General features: G+C 36.2%; 1 protein-coding gene across 4 annotated transcripts in view; it reads right to left on the reverse strand.

Moving 5' to 3' along the window:
- Nucleotides 1–2,552: 2,552 nt before the first annotated feature.
- LOC129247036 (nuclear pore complex protein DDB_G0274915) overlaps nt 2,553–24,499 on the reverse strand; it is an 85,326-nt gene continuing 63,379 nt past the window's right edge. For all 4 annotated transcript variants that reach the window (XM_054885900.1, XM_054885899.1, XM_054885902.1 and 1 more), the window contains 5 exons: nt 18,331–19,357; nt 12,977–13,240; nt 12,608–12,905; nt 11,884–12,501; nt 2,553–3,376 (listed from right to left, as the gene is read on the reverse strand). In XM_054885900.1, coding sequence (XP_054741875.1) covers nt 2,675–3,376; nt 11,884–12,501; nt 12,608–12,905; nt 12,977–13,240; nt 18,331–18,875 — 2,427 coding nt within the window. In that variant the 5' untranslated portion in view covers nt 18,876–19,357 and the 3' untranslated portion in view covers nt 2,553–2,674. The remainder of the gene's footprint in view (nt 3,377–11,883; nt 12,502–12,607; nt 12,906–12,976; nt 13,241–18,330; nt 19,358–24,499) is intronic.

A 24,499-nucleotide genomic window follows, 5' to 3' on the forward strand; every position in this document is an offset into this window, starting at 1 on the left:
CTAAAACAACTATATTACTATAAATATGGTAAAAAAACTATTCTTCATTATACTAAGGCATTTTTTATGAGAAAACTTACTTACTACATAACAGCAAAATATTTGCATACTATTGTGATTGCTTTTCTGTTCTACATATGAATGAATTGCATGATATTCTAAATGCATCTTTAATGCTATTATATTTACAACAACTATAGCAATAATGATTGCTGTTCAAAAACTGAAGCTAAATTATTTATACAACAAACTGAAGTTCCAGATTACAGAAAATTCGTTACATCCTGTATTGTGGTAATCACAAATACTTCGAAATCTTTAGTTTTAGTTTATTTAACCCCTTCCGGTAAAATGAGAGTCTAACTCGTGGTTTTTTATGTCATGCCACTAAAGTTTCTGTTTAATATGAAAATAATTTCAGTTTAAAATTTACCCGTGTTTTGAAAAGTACCACACGCTTGAAAACTATTAACTTAAGCTGATTAAGGTTTTGCTTGCCAATTTACATATTAATTAAGATTTAAGATATATACACTAATTAAGAATAGGTAAGAATTGTACAATGAAACCAGTTTTTTTAAATAAAGTTTTTCATTATTAAATCGTTCCGGGAGGAGTTAATAATTCAGAAAACTATAATTTTATGGAAAATTGAGTTTATTAAAGAAAGGTAATATAGGGCGTTTTTTTTAGAGGTTAGGTTTTCAAGTTGGCACTACTTTTTTCGTAGATGGTCTTTTTGACAGCTGTCACTTGATTTATGCTCAGTTTGGTTTGCCATTTCATAATAAATAGACTTACACCTGAACAACGTTTCCAAATCGTGCAAATTTATTACGAAAATAATGGTTCGGTTCGCGCGACGCATCACAAGAAAATTTTGTTCAGCGATGAAGCTCACTTTTGGTTGAATGGGTATGTCAATAAGCAAAATTGTCGCATTTGGAGTGAACATAATCCACAAGCCATTGCTGAGACGCCGTTACATCCTCAAAAAGTCACTGTTTGGTGTGCTCTATGGGCAGAGGGAATCATTGGTCCATATTTCTTTAAAAATGAAGCCGGCCATAATGTTACAGTCAATGGAGAGCGCTATAGAGCCATGATTAATGACTTTTTCGTGCCTGAATTGGACGATGTTGATGTGGACGACCTTTGGTTCCAACAAGACGGCGCTGCATGCCATACAGCCAACGCAACAATCGATTTATTGAAGGAAACTTTTGGTGAGCGCATTATCTCGCGCCGTGGACCTGTGGCGTGGCCTCCAAGATCGTGCGATATAACACCGCTGGACTATTTCTTGTGGCGCTATGTGAAGTCGCTTGTCGACGCAGATAAGCCCGAGACGATTGACGTCTTGGAAGAGAATATTCGGCGCGTTATTGCTGACATACGGCCCCAATTGCTGCAAAAAGTGTTCGAAAATTGCGCCTCTCGGCTGGAATTTATTCGAGCCAGCCGCGGCGGCCACTTGCCCGAAATCATTTTTGAAATATAATGGCAAACCCTTATCTTTATAATAAAGCTAAATTCTTGGCCATAACATTAAATTATATACGTTTTATTTCATCTTGAAAACCTAACCTCTAAAAAAACACCCTTTATTAGGACTGGTAGAATGAAAAGCTCAAGTGAATTACTAATATTTTAAACTGTGAGATGTGCCAATAAAAATGCATTACCTTACGTATTACCTTCAAATTAGCTATGTATACCATATTTGTATGTACATATGTATATATGTGAAAGTGTTTTCTGCACACAACAATAAAACACTACTCATCCAAACCAGACTAAGTTTCCATTGAGCGGAACTGAAAACTAGAAGTTCAGTTTTGTCGAGAGGAATTGTAGATATGTATGTATCTAAATATCGCTCATTTACTTCAAGAGAGCCATCATCCGAAAAGGCCGTCAAAGCTTTCTATTTACTTTGTCCTTAAGTAAAAAGGGCAGGATTCTCTTCCAAGTGAATTTCATTGAAATCTTAATTTTTTTGCATTGAAACTCATTCCAAAGTGAATTCCAACCGTACCTGTCCGATATTTTCACCTAACGAGATGCTGTAAATTGAAATTTTGTTGAATTTTATACGCAATATAAAATAATGGACTAGTCATTTCTACATGATGGATGATGACACGTTGCAGCAAATGTGCGATACACATAGGTATATCTTTGCCCTTTTTAAAAATTAGCTAAAAGTCTTGGTTTATTGAAAACTGAAAGTCATCGTACTTAAATTATATGTTAACGACTGAATGGCGCATTTTAACTTGAAAGGTTTAAGCTGAGCTTCTTCTCCAATTTTTGTAGTGCGTTTGATTGTTTAATTCCTTCCTATAATTAGATAAACTTAGTTTCATGCTGCCTTCGAGAAATGTATTCGGGCATTATAACTGAATTCACGCAGCGGTTGTAAGTAAGAGTTTTTATTTCGACACTAAATAAGTAAAATACGGGTCGGAAAAAAGTACGCTTATAAGACAGAGCGGAAAACTTTTATAAGATATTTGTGAATATTCGCTATATACATACATACTTAAGAGTTATGCCCCAGTGTCAAAAAATCATAGCTTATCAAGCTCGGTGGGGGCAGTACTAATATATATAGTGGGGGCAGTACTAATATATATAGTAATACCATATACACAATATCAAAAAACGGAAGCTAACTGCCAACATCTGCGACATCACCTGTTCCGGCTCGTTGTAAACTCCCGTTCTTAGTGTTACTGCTCCCGCCACTTCTACTATTACTTTTGCAGTCTTTATTTGCTATGGAATCAAACGGAGTGTCGAGTATGCAGCAAGTGTTACCGCCAGTCGTTTTGTTAGCTACTTTTACGCCGCTTCTCTTATTCTCACTACTTACTTTCTCATTGTTGTGACTGTCACTGTTCGGCTCATTCTTATATATATTGGCGCTTATCTGTAGTGTGAGGGCGGAACAGCTACTGCTGCTCTCATTATTGATACTGACACTCGGTCGCCGCTGCTCCGTTATTTGTGTTTGTGTTTGTTGGACTTCTTGTCTTTCTTCACGACTCTGTTTTTCTTTCTCGTTTATATCGCTAATGGCGGCGATATCGTTAGTCGGTCCAACCGTGCTTGTATCTCCAGTTGCTGCTGGTGCTTCTATTGGCATTGTTGATATCGGTCTCGCTGCATCATTCTTAGCAGCGGCTTGTAAGGCCAACATTTGCCGTGTTTGTGTAATGCATGCCACGCATGGGCAGGGACCGCCTAGTTTTTTCGCAAGCATTGACCGCAACTTTAACGCAGGTCCTAATTTCATGCCCAATGAATTCAGCAAATGGTCCTCCGTGAGCAAAGGCAAACCGCTGCCATCAATGCATTGATCACGAAAATGCTGCAAAAGAGTAGAAAAGGGAGTTCTTTAGAGCAAAATGTAATTTTTGTCAAGATGCATACATTATAGATACGCCTTGGTAATTGTCCTATTTCAAGAGTAGGATGACTGCCAGGTTTTTCAGCACTTTACATTAGTATTGTAGCTATAAGCTCATGTACCTCTTTTAATATGCATATGTAACAAGCAATGGAATGGATCCATACGATCTCAGAACAATAGTAGAAAAAAACGGAAGAAGTAAATAAACAATAGAAGTTTTTATGCTGATTTCAACGGGATTTAAGGCATTTTTTCTTGAAAGTTAAACATTTTGATATATCGAGTATCAAAGGTAAATTTTATTCTTCTTGATCGGCGCAATAACCGCTTAATCGATTTTGGCCGAGTTTAGTGTATAATAAAGCCGTTTCTTTCTCGTGATATCTGACGCCAGTAGCTCACATATGAGGCTAAATCCTTCACCACTTGATTTTTCTAACACAAAGGACGGCTTTTCTTCTTTTGCTACCACCTCGTACAGCTCATTGTTCCATCGTCTACGATATTCGCCATCTTTAACGTGCAACTGCCAGTTCGGTAAAATCTTTTTTTCAAGCACTCTAATAGATGTTGGCATCGTCAAAGCTTTTGCGATATATAATAGAACGGGCAAGATGAGAGACTTTTAAACAATAGTTTTTGTTCCCCGAGAGGAGATTTTAATACTTAAATGCCCACTTAGTCAAAAGTAGCCCTTGTTGGCAAGATAGATGCTTCGTTGGATTTTAAGATAGACAATATTATCAGTGTTAATGCTGATAAATAAATGAAGTCTTTTACTACTTAAAAATTAAACAGTCCGCAGTGACGTGGGTGCCGAGGGCGCTAACATCTTGTTTGATAACTGGAGGTGTTTCGTCTTGTCCTTCCTTACCAATAGACCCACCAATACATATATAACTAACGTCGCGGTTGTTAAAGCCGATATTACTATCATACGCCAGCAGTTGCACGATTTTATGATAAATTATAGGTGAGCGATTATGTTCTGCGGCTCGAACATTCTTTTCTATCACCAGGTTTAACAGACACACAATTGTCTAAAACCTCGTTTGGTAAAAAAGGGCCGGAAAGTTCCTTCCCAATTCAAACAGAGTTGCTTGTGTTATTTTGCGGAGATATCAAATTCAGACTTCGCAGCATATATGCAACTCCTTTTCGTGCATTCGAAAGCGAGTAGTAGTGGACACAGACACAGAATCATTTTTTTTTATGGATTGAACAGAGCACACTTAATTTGCAATTGGAAGGCGTGCATTCATTCCACCATATTTAGCATAGGAGCTGATGCAAGCGCCAACCATCGCAGCCATGTTTGAATAGTTCAGACGGCCGTTCATCGGCTCGCAAGGTATTGTTGTTCTTTAGCCACAATTTTCTTCGAAAAGAGAAAAAGTGAGTTTCATTAAACAGTATATTCAATTACCTTCCATTTGATATACCCTATGCTTACTTTTAACTTTGCCTTCCTCACCATTGTCAGCACAAGAAGTTCTATCAAAACTCAGCTCAACAAATTCATCAGTCTCAATCATCGTCGGACATATAATATGTACATACATACATACACATTTGTGTTCACATAACTAAGCCAGTTTATTTTTTACAGTATTTTTCATGCTAAATTTTTTTTCGTTAACTTCTTATAAAGTTTCTTCTTCTTCTTAATTGGCGCGATAACCGCTTACGCGATTTTGGCCGAGATTAACAAAGCGCGCCAGTCGTTTCTTTCTCGTGCTAACCGGCGCCAATTGGACACACCAAGTGAAGCCAAGTCCTTCTCCACCTGATCTTTCCAACGCAGAGGAGGCCTTCCTCTTCCTCTGCTACCACCAGCTGGTACCGCATCGAATACTTTCAAAGCCGGAGCGTTTGTATCCATTCGGACGACATGACCCAGCCAACGAAGCCGATGGATCTTTATTCGCTGCGCTATGTCTATGTCGTCGTAAAGCTCATACAGCTCATCGTTCCATCGTCTGCGATATTCGCCGTTGCCAACGTACAAAGGTCCAAAAATCTTACGCAGAATCTTTCTTTCGAACACTCCAAGCGTCGCTTCATCGGATGTTGTCATCGTCCAAGCTTCTGCGCCATACGTTAGGACGGGCATGATGAGAGTCTTGTAGAGTGTTAGTTTTGTTCGTCGAGAGAGGACTTTACTGCTCAGTTGCCTACTTAGTCCAAAGTAGCACTTGTTGGCAAGAGAGATTCTGCGTTGGATTTCAAGGCTGACATTGTTATCGGTGTTAATGCTGGTTCCTAAATAAACGAAGTATTTTACAACCTCGAAATTATAACTGTCTACAGTGACGTGAGTGCCGATACGCGAGTGCACCGACTGTTTGTTTGAAGACAGGAGGTACTTCGTTTTGTCCTCGTTCACCACCAAACCCATTCGCTTTGCCTCTTTATCCAGTTTGGAGAAGGCAGAACTAACAGCGCGGTTGTTAAGGCCGATGATATCGATATCATCGGCATACGCCAACAATTGTACGCTCTTATAAAATATTGTGCCTGAGCGATTAAGTTCTGCGGCTCGTACGATGCTCTCCAACATCAGGTTAAAGAAGTCACACGACAGCGAGTCACCCTGTCTGAAACATCGTTTGGTATCAAACGGCTCGGAGAGGTCCTTCCCAATTCTGACGGCGCTGCTGGTGTTGAGCAACGTCATCTTACATAGCCGTATTAGTTTTGCGGGGATACCAAATTCAGACATCGCGGCATACAGGTAACTCCTTTCCGTACTGTCGAATGCAGCTTTGAAGTCGACGAAAAGATGGTGTGTGTCGATTCTCCTTTCATGGGTCTTTTCCAAGATTTGGCGTATTGTGAATATTTGGTCGATGGTAGACTTTCCAGGTCTGAAGCCACACTGATAAGGTCCAATCACTTGGTTGACGGTGGGCTTCAGCCTTTCACACAATACGCTCGCTAGAACTCTTATAAAGTTTAGATTAGTAGTAAAAACTTGCCCAGTGTGCTTTTATGTACATACATCTCAGGGGCTTTGGACAATTCACGTACAATTCGTCTGGAGTATGAAACTTTCTATCATAGGACCGACTCTAGGGAGTACAAGAATCAGTTATTCTAAGGAAGCAACATATCTTGGTGTGTTGCTGGAAAGAACTCTGACTTGAAATGCTCACTTATACGCTGTTAACAATAAAGCGACGTGGGATCTGTCCACTCAAAAAACTTACAGGACTTACTTTTGTTATAAAATCAGTAGTCATCTTAGCATTCCTTAGCATGATGACTTAAAATTGGACAAACAACTTCAAGAACAAAATCAAGTTAATTGCTACGATTTGTGTGCATCGGCATACCTGGGGCGATAAGAACTTGAACTCAGTGCACTTATGTATAGGAATACCTTCCTTTCCTAACATGACAAAGAATGAGCTTACCCTATGAGCTCTAAGACTTCTCACCAAAAGATTCGGTTCGCAGGGAAATCTCAATGAAATTCATAAACAATCCTATAAAGCAATTGCATGATGTCAAGAATCCTGCGCTAAAGAGTTACAGAAATTTCACGGTATCTATTTTAGACTGGGCTCTCTCCAAATTTAGTACACAGATGGGTCGTCGCTTGCGGATGGTAGAACTGGTGCGGTTTCCTTGGACCAGACTTCAAAATATCGATACCAATAAACAGTTTCACCACCGTCTTTCAAGAGATCCATGACATAGAAGTCTCTGGCAGAGAATACCTAGGAAGATATACTACATCGAAGCGTATCAGTATTTTGGCAAAAAGCCAGGCGACCCTAAGTGCACTGTACTCTCACACAACAACTTCTAAACTAGGAGTAAGGCACACCGTCTTGTTGGACTGGATACCAGGACCTGATACATCCTCTATCCGCTATTAGAAAAAACGTTTTCTTCATTTTGGTGTTTCACGGAGATTCCAACCTACCTTCTCCGAATTTCTAGCCAGCGCTCTCCTTTACTTTTTGTGGGGTAGAAAATGCAACATTTTGAGAAATTATAACAACACGCTCCCCTATGAATATGCCTAAGGAAAACACGGAAACCTGACAAATGCATCATTATTATGATAAGAACAAACAGTAAGAGCTATAACAAATTATAGGTCTAGTAATTAATATGTTATATTATGTAATTAATAAATTATATTAAAATAGAAAAGAAAAGGTTCGAATCTCGGTGAAACACAAAAATTAAGAAAAACATTTTTCTAATAGCGGTCGCCCCTCGGCAGGCATTGGCAAACCTCCGAGTATATTTCTGCCATTAAAAAGCTCCTCATAAAAATATCTGCCGTTCGGAGTCGGCTTGAAATTGTAGGTCCCTCCATTTGTGGAACAACATCAAGGCGCACACCACAAATAGGAGGAGGAGCTCGGCCAAACACCCAAAAAGGGTGTACGCGCCAATTATGTATATATAAAATAGAAAAAAGGACACATAAACATACACACTATGTACAAGGCACATATGTATATATAGCAGGCTTATTTAAAAATTAATAATATTTCATTGGTTGTCTTTTACTGAAGCATCCCCCATTTTTTAATGCGCATGCTCATCTTTCATGCACGCTTAAATGCCAACCTAAATTATAGAATTCCTTCCCGACAAATGAAATTTGCCCAACATCCAAAACAATTAACAAAATTCAAAGTTGTTGTTGCTTTACTGTATGGATAAAATATCCTGCTGATGCACAAAAGCCCAATGTGTAAATAGTAAGTGCAGTCTGATCTCTATGACTTTTATATATACATACTTACATACATACGTACAAATATATAATATATGTATTAGTATGTAAAGCAACATACGGGTACATGTGTACGTACATACCATAGGTATTTGACTGGGTGGTTGCAAAAGTTATGTACGAGTATGTGGTTACCGTATCTGAACATTGCAGAAACCCAGAAACACGCATGCATATTTGTTTTCTGAGATCCATTTAAAATAAATATTCATTACTTAAATACTAAATAGATGGCTACAGCAACAAGAGAAAGAAGACAAGAGGAAAAAGACACAGGACACATCTGACTAAATTATAAGTAAATAAATATCCCAAAAAACTGTGGTAAAATTTCCTGGAATATAATTGAAAATATTTTTCCTCTGCGATAATGTAGTTTTTCGCACAGAAGTTCCAAAGCCCCTATTTCTAGAAGTTTGGTTTAAGTGTTTAAAAAATAAATTAAATATATTTGACCACAATTTACATTGAAACACATTCTGTGTAATGTCACCTCGTGCTTTTCTAATGGCATTGCGCGATCTAGAAGGCGCGCATGCGGAACAAGTTCATGCAACTGGAGCAAGCAACACATCATTCATGGTGAAGCGAACCATGCAACACTAGGATCGGTCGCCATACAACAATGACAAGCTTGTGCGTTATATTAACTTACTTGGTAAGGAGACATGAAGGTGATTCAACTAGTAGAACAAATGACCAGCCGGTATAGCAAACATGTAACATTGCAAATTCAAGTTTACCAAAGTGGTTGTACGGCGGTGGATGGCGATATCAGGTATTTGACAAGTGCATGAGCAGAGGCCATAGCCAGTACAAAAATACACAGCAGCAACGAAATATGTTTATGAGTATATTAGAGAAAAATGCACCGGCTATGTATGTATTTGTGAATGTATGTATGACAATCGACAGCATCCGTAACACTTCTGATAGCAACGTCTCAACGAGACATTCAAGTGTCGCCGTGGCCACATGTGTATATTATTTAATATTATTACTCAAATTGCTTTTGAATTTAGTTTAAGAGCTATGTGGCATGCAACTTAAGTTCACTCTAGATGGGTCGGTTCTGCTACGCATATTTGACGCTACATGGATAAACTACGCGCTCTAGATCGTGCTAACTGGCTCGACAACTACTAATGCCTTGGTATTGCCATTACAGCCGGTATTTGCTCAAGCTTAAAATAATGTGTGTATGCACGTACATATGTACATACATATGTATATTCACTAATGTATGTTCATATGAACGTATATATGTATGTGCATATGATTATGTAGGGATGTAGATGTGAATATAGTTTCCAACAGAGGCAGTAGTGTCAAATATCCAGTTATTGGTTGAATGGATGCATATTTACTAACATATCCATGAGTATTTATGTATATGTAAATCCTGATAAATCATAATAAAAATTGTAACACTAATAAAAATAATAATAACAGTAATAATAATAAGTTCGTGTACATATCCCCACGGATATGCTTTGCTTTAATTTAGTTTAATACTAGGTTTAACCCGCGGCCCCGCTCGCGTAGGAGTAGTTTTGAGGGATTTAGGTATATAAAATAATTACAAACAATAATTTCATAGAAAACAATTTTTTATTAATAATCATAATATTACAATACCCGGCATCCGTTGCTATGCCTCGTTGAAATCAAAACAATCAATCAGAAAAATACCAAGTAAAATTATTTTTATTAATTTTCTATCTCAAACCGTTTTTGAACTTTGCATTTGGGTCATAGTTGAACAGCTTATGCGGTTTATGAAGTCTAGAGTGTGCTATAAATAGTGGGAAATAGGAAAAACTAAGATTTTTTAGATTAAATTTAAGCAAATATTTGATTATTAGTGACGAATGAGAGTGGTGGTGCGGCCTGGGGGTGTGGGAAGGGAGTTCCATCATAAAAACATGCCTATAACCTTCATTGGGTAAAAATATGAATGTATAAAAATTTTTACGTCATTTGGTGTTGTCGTTTCGTAGTGATCCGCGAACCACGTACAGACATTCACCTTTATAGATTGAAAAATAAAATTTTATTCGATTATTATTTAAATTAAAATCGCGAAACTAATGATTGGTTATGGTTTATTAGAATGTTTTCTTTGATAGGAACATATGCGTATGCATACCGTGCGGGACGAAACATATTGAACGTATTTGTGTAAAGTTATTACCACATAACTTAAAAAAAATTAGCAAATAAAATTAAACTAAACCCATTAAGACTAAGTTTAATAGTTATTTTTCATAATCGATTTAAACAATTATCAAAAATCTTTTTTACAAAAATTGGGCGACAAAATATATTTGACTCGTAGTAGGCGGCAAAAAACAGTATTTGTACATGTAATGCACGTATGTATGTCCGACACTGCATGTACATATGCATATAAACAATTTTAAGTCCACAGGTTTTGTGGTTTATCTAATAGAGTTTTCTTTTCTCGAATAAAATAACAACTCATTATACGCCGACATTAACAAAAATAATTCTAAACGCTACGAAGATGTTGTGTATTTCATATGAGAATAGAACAAGAAAAATGCAATCCTTCCACAAATTATATATTGAATATAATAAATTACACGATGTACTTCCATTTTTTTATAACAATTACAATTTTCGGACAACATTTTTGACAACAAATCAGTGGGACAGCGCTCTCTTCAATATTTGAAGAGGATAGAAAATACTTTACATTTTCTGGTCAGAGTACAGCGTTTTCAGAAATGAACATGAAAATTTTACAGTCCTGGCGGAGAGGATATGATATTTCCTTGGATTCATTTATAGCTACATAATGGGTGCCCAAAGGATAATTTTTGGGCCTTTACTCTTTGTTTTTTTTTTGTCAATAATGACATTTGTAGTTAGTTTTCGTTTTAATAGTGTTTGCTGTACTTATACGATTTTTGCGGTGGTTAAGAATTCAGTCGGTGCATTGGAGCTCCAAAATGATCTGAATAATCTTAATCGGTGGTATGGGAAGTCCCGACCACCTCTGAATGTTAAGTGCTTTGATTCAGCATTTATGACATGTTGCGATCTTTATGAAACTTTTTATACTATTGCTAGTGGTATTCTTCAAAAGTTATAGATCTGTCGCTCATATTTGAACGCTAAGTTTTCTTTTAATAGCCATATACATTTTATTATTCCGAAGTAGTAGTCTCTAGACGTAATACCTCCTGATTTAAACAGCTACATATTTGCGCTCTTGTCCGTTTCCACTTAAAATACGCTGTTATAAGTTGGAGCCCATATGATCAATTTTTCAGAGATGGAATAACACACGACGAGTTCAAAATGCTTTTTAATATGCATTTTCTTTATCCAGGCCAGTTTTTTTAAAAATCTGACTATAATTGCCTACTTGTTTTTTTCATGCAATAACTTTTATGTGCGAATTATAATTCTTTATTTCGTACGTCTGCGAGGTACATATTTTGTACCGCAGATTGAAATAAATAAATAAAAACAACAGAAGTTACCTGATTTTATTACTAACATTGATACATTAGTTGGAGTATTTGATGGTATTGAACTTCGCTTGGAAATTCATTGCTTTTGAAATAGTATACACAAAAGATAGGTTTTTTTGTAGAAGTATAAGATTCATAATCAATTGAAATTTTTTCCTTCATGGTGGAAGTACAATCATTTTTTACCATAGTCTCGAACTTACCTGCACATAATCAGCGCATATATCAATTTCGCCCACGAAAGCGCATACATTATCAACGGTCCACCGGGCTACTTCTTCACTTTGAGCCTGACATTGTTGTGTAGTAGGTGACTGGCGAGTTATTGCCGGCGCTGGTGAGACTGAATCGCTGAATTTGTCAGGTGTATTCGAACGTGCTCTTTGTACTCCACCACTGGAACCAATCAAGACATTATTTTCTGATGTTGGTGACGAAGGGGCCATTGCTGCATTTGATGAAACAGGTCCAACTGATTCACTATTGCTACCAGCAGCATGTAATTCCATTTTAAATCGTTTGGCCGCTGGTGGTTGGGAGCTCAAGTCAAGAGGCACGGTCGCCGCACTTGTAGCCACTGATGATTTGCTTTTCTGAACAGAACTGCTGTGCAAAGGACTAGACTGACGTGAAGATTGGATCTGCTGCTGTTGTTGCAATTGAGTAGAATAAATAAATGCGGGTGAAACAAATTGTGCGGCCTGTTGTAATGCAACACTGAGATTGGGATGTGGTGAGGCAGGTGTGGAGTTTATTGGTTTGGGATTTTGCTGAGTATTGCGAAGTATAGTCTGAATCTCGGCTTCCTTAGCTGCACGTGCCTACAATTAATTTAGAATCCTTATAAATATTTTGTTCCTGACGCTATTTAATAGTTCTAATTTGTGCTTTTGAAACTGTTAAAGAAAAGCCCTAGAGGTAACTTACCAATGTAACTAAAGCTTGTGTGCTGCTCATATCGATCAATGGCGGACACACGCTTTGTGAGAATGGAAGATTGCTTAGAAAAGATGCAGCAGCCGCTGCCACCGCTACTTCTCCCGGTGACATGGATAGTTGTGGCATCAGTTGCGGTTGTGCGTCTTTCTTAGGTAAAGCACTTTGCGATGCTGCAGCACCTGCATTTCTAATGCCAGTTTGCTGGTTGATATTTTTGCTGAGAACAGAGGCGGTAGGAGTTGTTGATGAATTTTCAAAAAAGGTATTACGCCGAGCCGAAGAGGAGCTGAAAAGTTAAAATAAAAAGGGGGAATTCGACTCAAGTCTTTATTAACTATGCACTCTTTTGTAGTTTACTTTATTGGGTTGGATTCATTATATTTGGCCGCTAAATTGCGCATAATATCGGAATAGTTGTGTGTTGAAAACTCTGTCGGGAGTGCAGCATTTGTGGTTACTAGATGCGCAGTATCCATGGTGGCGGCAATAATAGATGAATTATGACGCCCAGCTGATGCAGCTTGCTGGATCCGTAAAATCGAAGTTAGTGGCATTAGTGTTTCTGTCGACATATGTTGAGGCGAAGCACCACGAAATGATGAAGGTGTGGTGCTGCGTGATCTATGAATAGAAAAACATAATGGAATTATTAAAGTAATTATGCCAGAAGCTTACAGATCTACTCAAAGTCTAAATCGCGTTTCAAATATGATTCATGGATAAATTGCTACACCTATATACACCCATGCATAGATACTTCCTTGCTTCAAAGTGTAGGAAGACAAATGTGACTCTGTGCTAACTGTTTATTGTCGTTTCTTTTAAGGTTGCTGGATATTTTAGTATAGAATCTTTGTACTTCCTGCTATCCCAGAATTATGCAAGAAAAAACTCTTAATATTGAACTAAAGTTGCTTAACTACTATTATGGGCAACATTTTATTTTGAACCTTGAGCACCTAAAAATTCACTTTTTCCGCAGCTATATATTTTTATTTATTTGTTTTTTCTTAGTTCAATTGAACAATTGATTCCTCTGTTTATGATACCATGAATGCAAACATTTTTGTGTGAATTGCTTTAAATATATGCTCAAATCCTGAATTTGTTTTTGGAAATTAATGCGTGGAAAAATGTAACGTTTTTTTTTCAATCAGAAAGGGTTCAGCGAACAACTACTCTATTTGTTAAACTCATAAAGCTTTACATACTAAATTACAACAATATGCATTAGGGCGGGTCAATTCATTATTAATGAACGTGGTGTTTGGGGATGTTTTTGATGTTTATATTCTTCAATTCTAAGTTTGTATAAAAGACAATGCCAAACAATCTAAAGTTTTTATATTTTTGTAGATTTATTCCATTGTTTCACGGGGAAGTTAAAGTTTTTGCGAATGACTTCAAATCACACACTTCCATATGATGTTTCCATTTTCATTAAATGCAGAAAAAAATTTAATTATTACAAAGATCCTATTCTTCTGAATAATATCTATTAACAAAACATTCTGAAAAAAACTATCAAAAAAATGTTTTCCATTCAAAAGCAAATCTGTTCAAAAGGGTTGTAGAATTATCACGTTTATAAATATGTATATATACATATATATATTCATACGCCGGCCCCCGTAGCCGAATGGGTTGGTGCGTGACTACTATTCGGAATTCACAGAGAGAACGTAGGTTCGAATCTCGATGAAACATCTAAATTAAGAAAAACAAATTTTCTAATAGCGGTCGCCCCTCGGCAGGCAATGGCAAACCTCCGAGTGTATTTCGGTTATGAAAAAGCTCCTCAAAAATTATCTGAATAAATATATAATAAATACTGAAACTGTAGGTCCCTCCATTTGTGGAACAACATCAATGCGCACGCCACAAATAGGGGGAGGAGCTCGGCCAAACACCCAAAAAGGGTGTACGCGCCAATTATATATACATATATGTATGTATTTGAAATGGCAATTTAATAGATCCTTTATGATCCTAACGGGAATTTCCGATACCTCGTATATGAATGCACTTATGTACATATATATTTTTGGCATTTCGCATCTATTCATTAGGAATTATTGTAGCGTGCAACAAATTACAGAGTAAATCGTACCATATTTCGTATTAATAATATTACAAGTACACACATTATTAATCAACTATCTGGCGGAGCCTATGTTGCTCGAACCTATTAAAGTTATGTTTTTTTCATATTTATTAGTATTTTTATATGTTTTTAGGCATAGTTTCCGCGAATTTTTTTTGTTTTACTTAAGTTTTGTTACAAATTGCTAGTAGATTCGTGTTCCACTGCCAATTTCTACTACTTTATGGATTAATGTAAAAAGTTGTATGGTACAATTTAGTAATGGGCAAGAACATTTGCTAATTTATTTATTTCTAAAGATTCGGAAACTCAAAATAATACATGGCATGTAATGAAGTGAATTTTAATTTACTAATTATTTTATGGTAACCACAAGAAGCTAAAATAAAACTTGAACAGTAGTAACACAGTTATCTGACCATATGTGTCGCCACACTCACTTATCGCTTTTAATATGAAAATAAATGAAACCGAGCAATAGCGGGAGTCATTACCTGAATTACAAAGAACAGAGTTATAATCTTAACGTTGTTGTTTTTCCTCGTGGCTCCCAACTCGCCCAGTAATATACGGCGTACAGTAGATCAACACATAAAGCGCCAAAAAAAGATATGTGGGTATACTATGCAGGTATGTTTGTATGAATTTTACACCAAACCTAAAAGCATAAAACACCGATTGATAAAATCTTCCTGATCATTTTTTTCAATTTTGAAGCCTCATTTTTTTGCTTTTAATTTCGTCGTGCTTTCTGCACGTAAACGTGTTATCAAACGCGCCTAATTGAGACAAATTGTTTAATTTACAAATTGCGATTGATACCTGCGCTTTTCATTGGTATTCTAATTTTTTTCCCAGTCTGGTTAGCCAGTTAACCTGTCAGTTGGTTAAGATTTAATTATTATTTTATGTTAATGATTTGGTATAATGACAGCTAACGTGTGCCAAGTGGATTTACATACAAATACTTATGCTGTAAATTTATGTATAAATATACAAAGTGAAATATGTATAATACAAATTTATGCAGATAACGCGGTAGCTAAATTATTGTGATGTTCGCCTGAGAGAAAAGATTCAGTGAAAATATCTTTCGGTTCGGTAACAATGGAAGGGAGTTACGAATTAAATTGAAAGTACTAAATGAACATCTTGTGCAGATATTTGGTCTCCCATTACTGTATTTATCTTTTGCATAATCATCAATATTAATCTTAACAAGACTTATAGTGTTTTTTTTTTATCTCCAAAAAAAATTAAAACATATGGTGGTCTTGCAATTTTGTTGCATATTTCGTTTGAATATGACAAGAAGAAAATACATACATATATATATATATATACATATATATACATATATATATATAATAAGGAGACGACCATACCCAAAGAACTTGTGTGTGACTACCATTCAGTGGGGTTCAAAACCCACTGTGGGCAAACACCGAACCATAAAAACAGTTTCTGTTTTTAAACGGTCGTCCTTTGGCAGGCAATGGCATCCTTATAAAAAACCATCTGCAGTTCGAAGACGACATAAACGTTAGGCACATAGACAGGCTATTAGCGGCACTAAATCAAGACGAACAAAACAACTATTTTGATAACTCGTGGACAAGAATAAATTGAAATCGCTTAGACAACGCTCACCCTCACTTTTGGATAGGGTAGAAAATGTGGCACGTTAGGTAAGTTACGCCATTTATTTATAGCTTCATTCCCTTCCTCTACACCCCTTAACCAGCATATGAAATTGTATATTGAAAGTGCGCACTGTTTGCATATTGCAGCTATGATCATACATAATAAAGTGACGTCAGTAACTTAACCTCACTTTTTCGTCAACTCTATTTCAGTCAACGTCATTTTGAATTCGTGTGCAAATGTATTATTATGTATTATGTAAATATTAGTTTTTATAACTCCGTATAATATAAAAATATTTTCATATTTCACTTGTTTATTATTAAGACTTCACAATCAAATTCGTAATGCGATTCGATACAAATGGTTTCGGTTTAATTATATACATATATGTATGTATATATAATTGGCGAGTACACCCTTTTTGGTGTTTGGCCGAGCTCCTCCCCCTATTTGTGGTGTGCGTCTTGATGTTGTTCCACAAATGGAGGAACCTACAGTTTCAAGCCGATTCCGAACGGCAGATATTTTTATGAGGAGCTTTTTCATGGCAGAAATACACTCCGAGGTTTGCTATTGCCTGCCGAGGGATGACCGCTATTAGAAAAATGTTTTTCTTAATTTTGGTGTTTCACCGAGATTCGAACCTAGTCATGCACTAACCCATTCGGCTACGGCAGCCGATTTTATTAAAGTTTCCGGATTCCTTTAGAAAGAAATAATTAATGATATACCATATTTGGCTTATTTGATTACGCCGGGGCGAAAAAAAGAGGTTTATACAACACGTTGTTTGGTAAGATAAAAGGAATTTAAGAAAAAGGCGCATCATTCCAAAATAAGCATGCCACGCTAGTCAAAATTACAAAAAACACTACTTATTATTTTATTGGGTTGTATTCCTCCTTCTTACGTTAGAGTTTTTTTCCAAAGCCTCAGAGCCAACTATTGAATTTCGAAAATCACTCAAACTTGGAAGAAAGTGCTTTACCACACTAAATTTTATTCGATCAGAAGAGTACTATTTTTTATAGCAGTTCATATTTAAAAAGAAAATAAGCTAAGAAAATAATGCGAAAAAAGAAAAATATACATGAAGCGGAAAATTGAAAGCGATTTTAGAAATGAAAATGTCAAAGCTATGTATCAGAACATTAAATACTATTCGGGAGTGCGTGCATGAAACACCAAAATGATAGAAAAATAAAAAAACATGTAATGATCGGGGTCCGCATTTGTGGAACAACATCAAGACGTACACTATTAATATATACATAGAAGGAGGAGCTCGGCCAAACAGCCAAAAATGGTGTAAGCGCCAATTATATATCAGACAGCGTCAAAAGATTATAGCTTCTATTGGCACCTCCACAGTCTTATTTGTGTCCAAATATAATCGATTTTACTTTAGCTCTCCTCCGGAGATGTTGATTAGAAACAGTTAACTTTTATTGTCAAAGTAAAAGAAAGTTATTTTTTCAATTATTTATGCCGATCGACTAAGAAATGTAACTTTTCTTGAACTCGTAGTACAATCGTCTATGGTATATGCCTTTATTTATTTTTTACTTAAAAACGTTATACACAACAACACGACTTAAACTGCATTTCATTTGGCAGGCACACTAACACTTTACTTGAAGTGGAGACTTTGAAGAAGGACGGCGTGGATATCCTGCGAAGATAATTGATTCTATTTTATTGAAATATACGGTCAATACGATTTTGTCAACCGAATTTCTATTCGATTGGCTTCCATCGATTTAAATACAAAATACAACTCTACATTTTGGGGTATTTGTGCCTAATTTTTGAAAATTCAATTATTTTAGATTTACTGGATTATTTTTGTTAGGTATGATCGCTCTCTGTCAATTTCATGAAAGAGCTGAAAACACGGGTAATATAGAAATACGTCTACAATCTACCACAAATATTGTTTGAGCGCATATTTTTTATATACCTCGACATCACTGACTGAAGGTCACCATTAGGACCAGCACCCGGACTCAGCCCTTCCCTCTTCACATTTCCAATGTTGCTTACATTGTTCTTTTGTGCTTGCTTTTGGGCTGACTGGGGTTGTTGAGAACTGTGATGGAGTGAGTGTTGTTGGTGGGGATGATTGTTGGTCATATTAGCAATAGTTAGATTGCTGGAGGAGCCACTAAGCGCATTTTTCACTTGACTAATTATTAAACTGTTGGCAATATTACTGTTGCTGTTTTTATTATTATTGCTATTTCGATTGGTACAATTACTATTATTGATACTCGCCGCTGACTCCATGCTGGCATCGTTTAAGGAGTCAAATTGTGCTTCTGACGCTTTTGTCACATGCGGCGATAACTTCTCATGTTTCACTTTCTCTAAATATATGCAAGCTGTTGCAGCGGCTTCTGCAGGTGAAGGCGAGGTGGGCAGATTTGCACCAATATCGCTCAGTTGCTTATCGATTAAATTAAATCCGCCACCGAAAGCTAAGAGCAGCGAACGATCACTGAGCATCTTCTCGGTAGCGGAGCTAGGTGCCGTGGCAGCGAAGTTCGCAATGGCTAACGGCACCGTCGGCGGCAACAAGAACGGTACAAATGAGCAATCTTTGTTACAAACACTCTTTATTCTACGTTGTGGTAAGGTTATAAGCTGCGATGGTTAAAACATTGTTTAAGTCGTTATCTGTTACCGCTGCTGTCAATGCTACTGTTGGAGTTGACGGTTCCGTCGAGTGACGCAATATTTTTGTCATGCTACTGCGTTTTCACTTGAAGGGTGATTTATGCGTCACGATGTCACCAACGTCGCCAAATGTTTTCTGATTGCTGCTTTGCTTGTGAAATCTTGCTGTGCGGGGGCTGATGCCTTCGATTTAACCGATGCAGACACTGCAGTTGCTGATGCTGCCGATAAGTCCGGTTGTTGGCTCAGTTCTCCCTTCACCGATTTAACAGCAACTGATAATTATGTTAAAATTTCGCTATTTATTTTATCTGCAATTGGTAGAAATCAAGATGAAAAGAAGATAAGTCAATAATATAAAACTTTATTTCTTCAAAGCAACAACATATAAGAAGTATTAAAATGCCCTGCAGGAACACTGCAATTGGTAGAAATCAAGATGAAAAGAAGATAAGTCAATAATATAAAACTTTATTTCTTCAAAGCAATAACATATCGTCCCCTCAGTATAACAATAGCCTATGTGCTCATAGGCTATTATTTTTTTATTGAATTTTTGGATTCTCCATCGTCGATTTTATATGTGGTCAAAATTTTGTCAAATTCTAGTTCCACAAAGTGGGTCAAAACGTCAGTCAAAAATAATAAATATTTACAGACATAACGAGATTTGAGTGAGAGCCACTTTCGACAAAAAGTTTGAAATTCATTTTCTCAAAACATCAAAAAATGTATAGGCTATTTTAATACTAAGGGGACGAATATAAGAAGTATTAAAATGCCCTGCAGGAACACTGATGGTCGGTTGGAAGTTGTGTGAGGCGGTGTTCATGTTATTATACAATATTCCAAAAACTGACATTTGGCATGATTACTATTTTTATAATGAAAAATAAGTCCGACTGAGGCTCGCATGAAAATTAGTGTAGGCTGAGTTCTAACCTTAAAGATACATACATATGTTAATTTAAAGTAAGTGCATAGGTTGTGAACTATTTATTGCCTCAGTTTTAATCCATTCCTTCTTACATTTCCATTCTCCAATAGTTTTGGAGAATAAACTAATCAGAAAACAAATACGAATTAAAGTATTTATCACTAAATTATTCCAAGTACGGTGAGTTTGTTTTTCTATGTAGATACATGCCACCAGAATCGCAAATATCAATTCAAGTGTGGGGTAAAATCAGAATGAGAAGAGAGAAGTGACTGGTAGGCGCTTTGAATTGTGATCGCGTTGAAGTAGGTAGAGTTAGCAACATTTGTTGTGCCTTTTTTGTAGATATGTAGTCACGATTTGGCCTTTTCTTCATTTCAATTTATTTTGTGGCAGTTCAATCTCTGAGTGCACATATTGAGTACCTAATGACAGAGGTACCAACGCATGTGCTCAAGCACAGAAGTGCTGTTTGACGGTTTTATTTACTCCTCTTTGTATGGCAGCATATAATTTGTATATACGTAGGTATATATATGTATAAATACACATGCGTATACAACCACATAGGGTATGTGAGTGTGAGTACAATAGGTTTATTTGCTTTTTGTTCCTTTTTTGTATCGAGAGCTTAAATGTACTGGTAGTATTATCAGTATCGTTGGTGCTAAGTGCCGAATGTCGACTTGCGGTTATGAGACGACGAATTGACTGAGAGAATAATCGTCAGGGCCATAGTGACAGATAGAAACCAATGACCGGGGTTATAGCTATGAGTGGGACCATCACCGACAGCAACGGTGACCGTGTTAGCTCCCTGCATATTTGTATCGTAGCTCACCAGCTAGCGCGCGTGTTGTTTGAGCAGCCTTTTATTGCGTACGAAGTGTCAATAATACTAATAGGTGTTCAATCTTTCGAGTACAATTATGACTGCTACTTATTTTTGTTGATTTACGTATGTATATATTTGTATGTGTTTGTGTATATATATATGTATATATATATGTATATATATACACTCTCTACGCTATTTGATTTATACGATCCGTTCGTACCAATACGCAGTAGTGCCGGGTTTGAAAAGTTCATTGCCGTTTGTTGTCACTTTTAAATTGACTTACCTAAATAAGTGCTCGCAAATGTGTGCCTAGCAAACACGCACATTCGATGAAAGCAATAGAGAGCAAAAATGTACATACATACATATGCATAAACATACATACATAAATCCTTATTTTTTACTGATGAACACCAAATTATAGATTCTACAAAGTCTGTTATCAAAGGTATGTATTGGAAACTATTTATTTAAAATTATTCAAATCTATTAACAAAAATCCATTTCCTTGCCTTCTTCAGCCAATGCAAATAGAGATCTAACTAATGTTAAAAATATGGGCCATAAGACGATTGAAGTTTAACTAAGCATGCCGTCATTGCCACTATGGTTAACAATTTCGCAGACAAAGGATATTAAAGTTTCTGATATTAATATATATTTTATTTGTTCAACTTACACTCGCGTGCTAAACTATCCTAATCCAATCAAATTAAATATCAACTAATATATTTCCATTTTCGTTGGCTTCGTCGCCATAAACTTCAGCGTGGACATAATTTTTGCGAAATATTTTCCTTTGTAGCGATGTGGCGGAGTAGTTCTTGACTTGTTTTCAAAATAATATGTAAAAATACCTATGAATACAAATTTGTAAAATTGTATTTAGCAATAAGACTTTTGGCTTGTGACTTTTCTTCTATCTACAAGTTGTTGACACTTGAAAATACCTGTTCCACTCAAGGGTGATATATTACAAGGTTTGGCCATCCGAAGAAAAATTGTTCGAGTAACTTAGGCTAGCACGATATCGGGGATGCAGGAACAGAATTCTCCCCGGTCATTTCCCACGTATTTACACACTTGTCCAATCAGTCGTTGTTTAGACCTTACTGACTGGTTGTGTTGATTTTTTCTTGCATCTACAACACAATCTCAGCTTTGTAGTAAACAAACTCCTGTTACATCCCCTGTTACGTCAATAAATCAGCTGATTCCTTAAAAATAGCTGAGAGCCAGTTAACAGTCTGATGTTGGCCATACCTTCTGAATTCACACAAAATATATTCAACTGAACTGAAACACTATTTATCATGCAAATTTTGAAATATTTCTCTCCATTAAATTAGAACTGAAACACTATCCTCTCACCCGCCGCACTGCCTGTATAATTTCGCAACACTCAAAAGCAGGAACCAAGAAAAACAGTTATTTCGAGTTTACAATTTGAAAACGTTGCCGCATACGTTGCCGTAGGTGTAGCTACAAGCCGTGCATACTGCTATGCCGATATAGCACTACTCATGAGAGTGGCCTCTTTACGAAAAAAAAACGTTCCTACGAACGCAATTTTTTTGACGACAGCACGACTTCAGGTTGCAAAACTGCAAATTGTCGTTGTCGCCGAATTAAATCTAAATATCTAACTTTGCTGGCGACAACTGGCAAATGAAGTGTTGCCACTGAAGGAGGAAATATGACTTTTTACAAAACTTTTTATGAATCTCCCGTCTTTTCATCAAAACCGAAACTATGCACAGTTAAATGTAGTAATGATCGATAATTCTAAACATTTAAAACAGTATTACTTCTTTATAAAAAAAGTATAAAAAAACCAATTTTACTTGAAACAAGATATTTTAATTTATTGAGAAATGTCGTTATGTGTTTCGTCTTATCAATTTCTTCCAATCCAAACGCAAATGCTTACCACACAAGCTTTAAATGAATAAATCGCAAAACCTCTAAATCAGCTGTTTTGCTTGTCGCTGCCGCTTTCAAAATATTTATGGAGCTGGCTTTACAACCACATTCGCAGACAAGAAAAATTTGGCTGTCGCTATGTCGTGAAGTGCCGTGGTCAATGTGTTTACGAGTATACTATAACAGAGTATTGCAGATTGAATTATCATCTTGCTAATGTGAAAATATGCTCTAACGGAATTTCCAATTTCTGTAGGGAGGAAGATGAAACCGCTAAAATATGTGCGAGGATCGAGCCTTGCACTGACCCATAAGCGATTGAAACACCTGGGTAAACTTATTTTACAACATTTAATAAATTAAGACAAATACTAAAACACACAGAGAAACACTCTAAATCCATGAAGGTCGCAGTGCTAAAACCCCTCATAATATGTAATAAAGTATTTTTATTTTTTTACCGTTCTTACCGTTGCTGGTTGTTTCTTAAATTGAAAATGTCATGTGTACCAACTTTCCTTAAAATAAGTAAATTCGCTTGAGTAATTCGCCCCACAGGCAGATTTGGTAGTGTTTGGTAAAGACATTTTTTTGATATATAATACATAAAAATGTATTTTAAAGTACGCAAGTGGGGCGTATTTCTTTCTGTGGTCTCATATACAAAATTTGAAGAAAATTTAACTATCGCATTTCTTGCATTTACCCGCATATATAATATAAGTATTGTGATTAATAGCTGATTTTAAACAGTTTTAGAAACTGAATTACACTTCTAAAGTGTGGAGATAATCTTTCGCCTTAACCATCCAACACCTATGAGAGCCACTAAGCCATAATGGTATGTTAGATCTTGCATGTCTGTGCATCATCTACCATCTTAGACATTTCTTACTTGATTACTCAGCTAAGAATTATTTTCCAGCCAACTGTGATAATTATTACAGCAGTTCGTGTTAGCTATGATTTCATCTAGCAATTAAGCTATCCTATTTTATGTTGGATCCTGAATGAATGAATATACGTACTTAGTGCAGGTTAATTCCATTGCGTGTTTATTTTTAATGCTTCGCTGCATAATTCAAGTGGTGATTTACTTGCATTTAATGCCTAACCAAGTGTACGCGACTAGTGCATCTAATTATATATAAATGCTAATTAAAGCATATTTGTATTGTTCAAAAATATTGCAAAAGAAGCCTTATATATTTATGAATAATTAATTATACTTAATAATACCCTGCAAACATTTTAAAACCTTTGGTCTAAGCACGCCAACATTATATTTAGTTACCATCGCACACTCCTATCGGAATATTTGCTCTAAATTATATAACATATGTATTTGTATTTGGAGATAGATCAGCCAAATTTTAATTTGTAGGACTTGGAAATGAATTGAGAAGAGTTGGACCATATAGCAGTAGCTACAATGACATCACGACTAGATTTAATAATATTTTTGATCATTGAACTAAAGTTATGCGATGGATTTAAATTTTAGTTTTATTTCAATACTTTATACACCTTTTAATCACTAATGGAAAAACGTTCTTGGACATCTATCTATATATATAAAAATTCAGCCGTTTTTCGAGTTGTGATGAACTTTACGGAGAATGGCTCAACCGATTTTAACCAAACTTTGCCACATTGAAGAGACACACGTGGAGTTTGTGTGTTTGTGTTTTGAAATTTTAAGAATCGGACACCAGGGTCTCGAGAAATAGGCCAAAACGTGGACCCGGGTAA

Source organism: Anastrepha obliqua, chromosome 5 (assembly GCF_027943255.1).
Source record: "Anastrepha obliqua isolate idAnaObli1 chromosome 5, idAnaObli1_1.0, whole genome shotgun sequence".
In the NCBI taxonomy this organism is placed as follows: Eukaryota; Metazoa; Arthropoda; class Insecta; order Diptera; family Tephritidae; genus Anastrepha; species Anastrepha obliqua.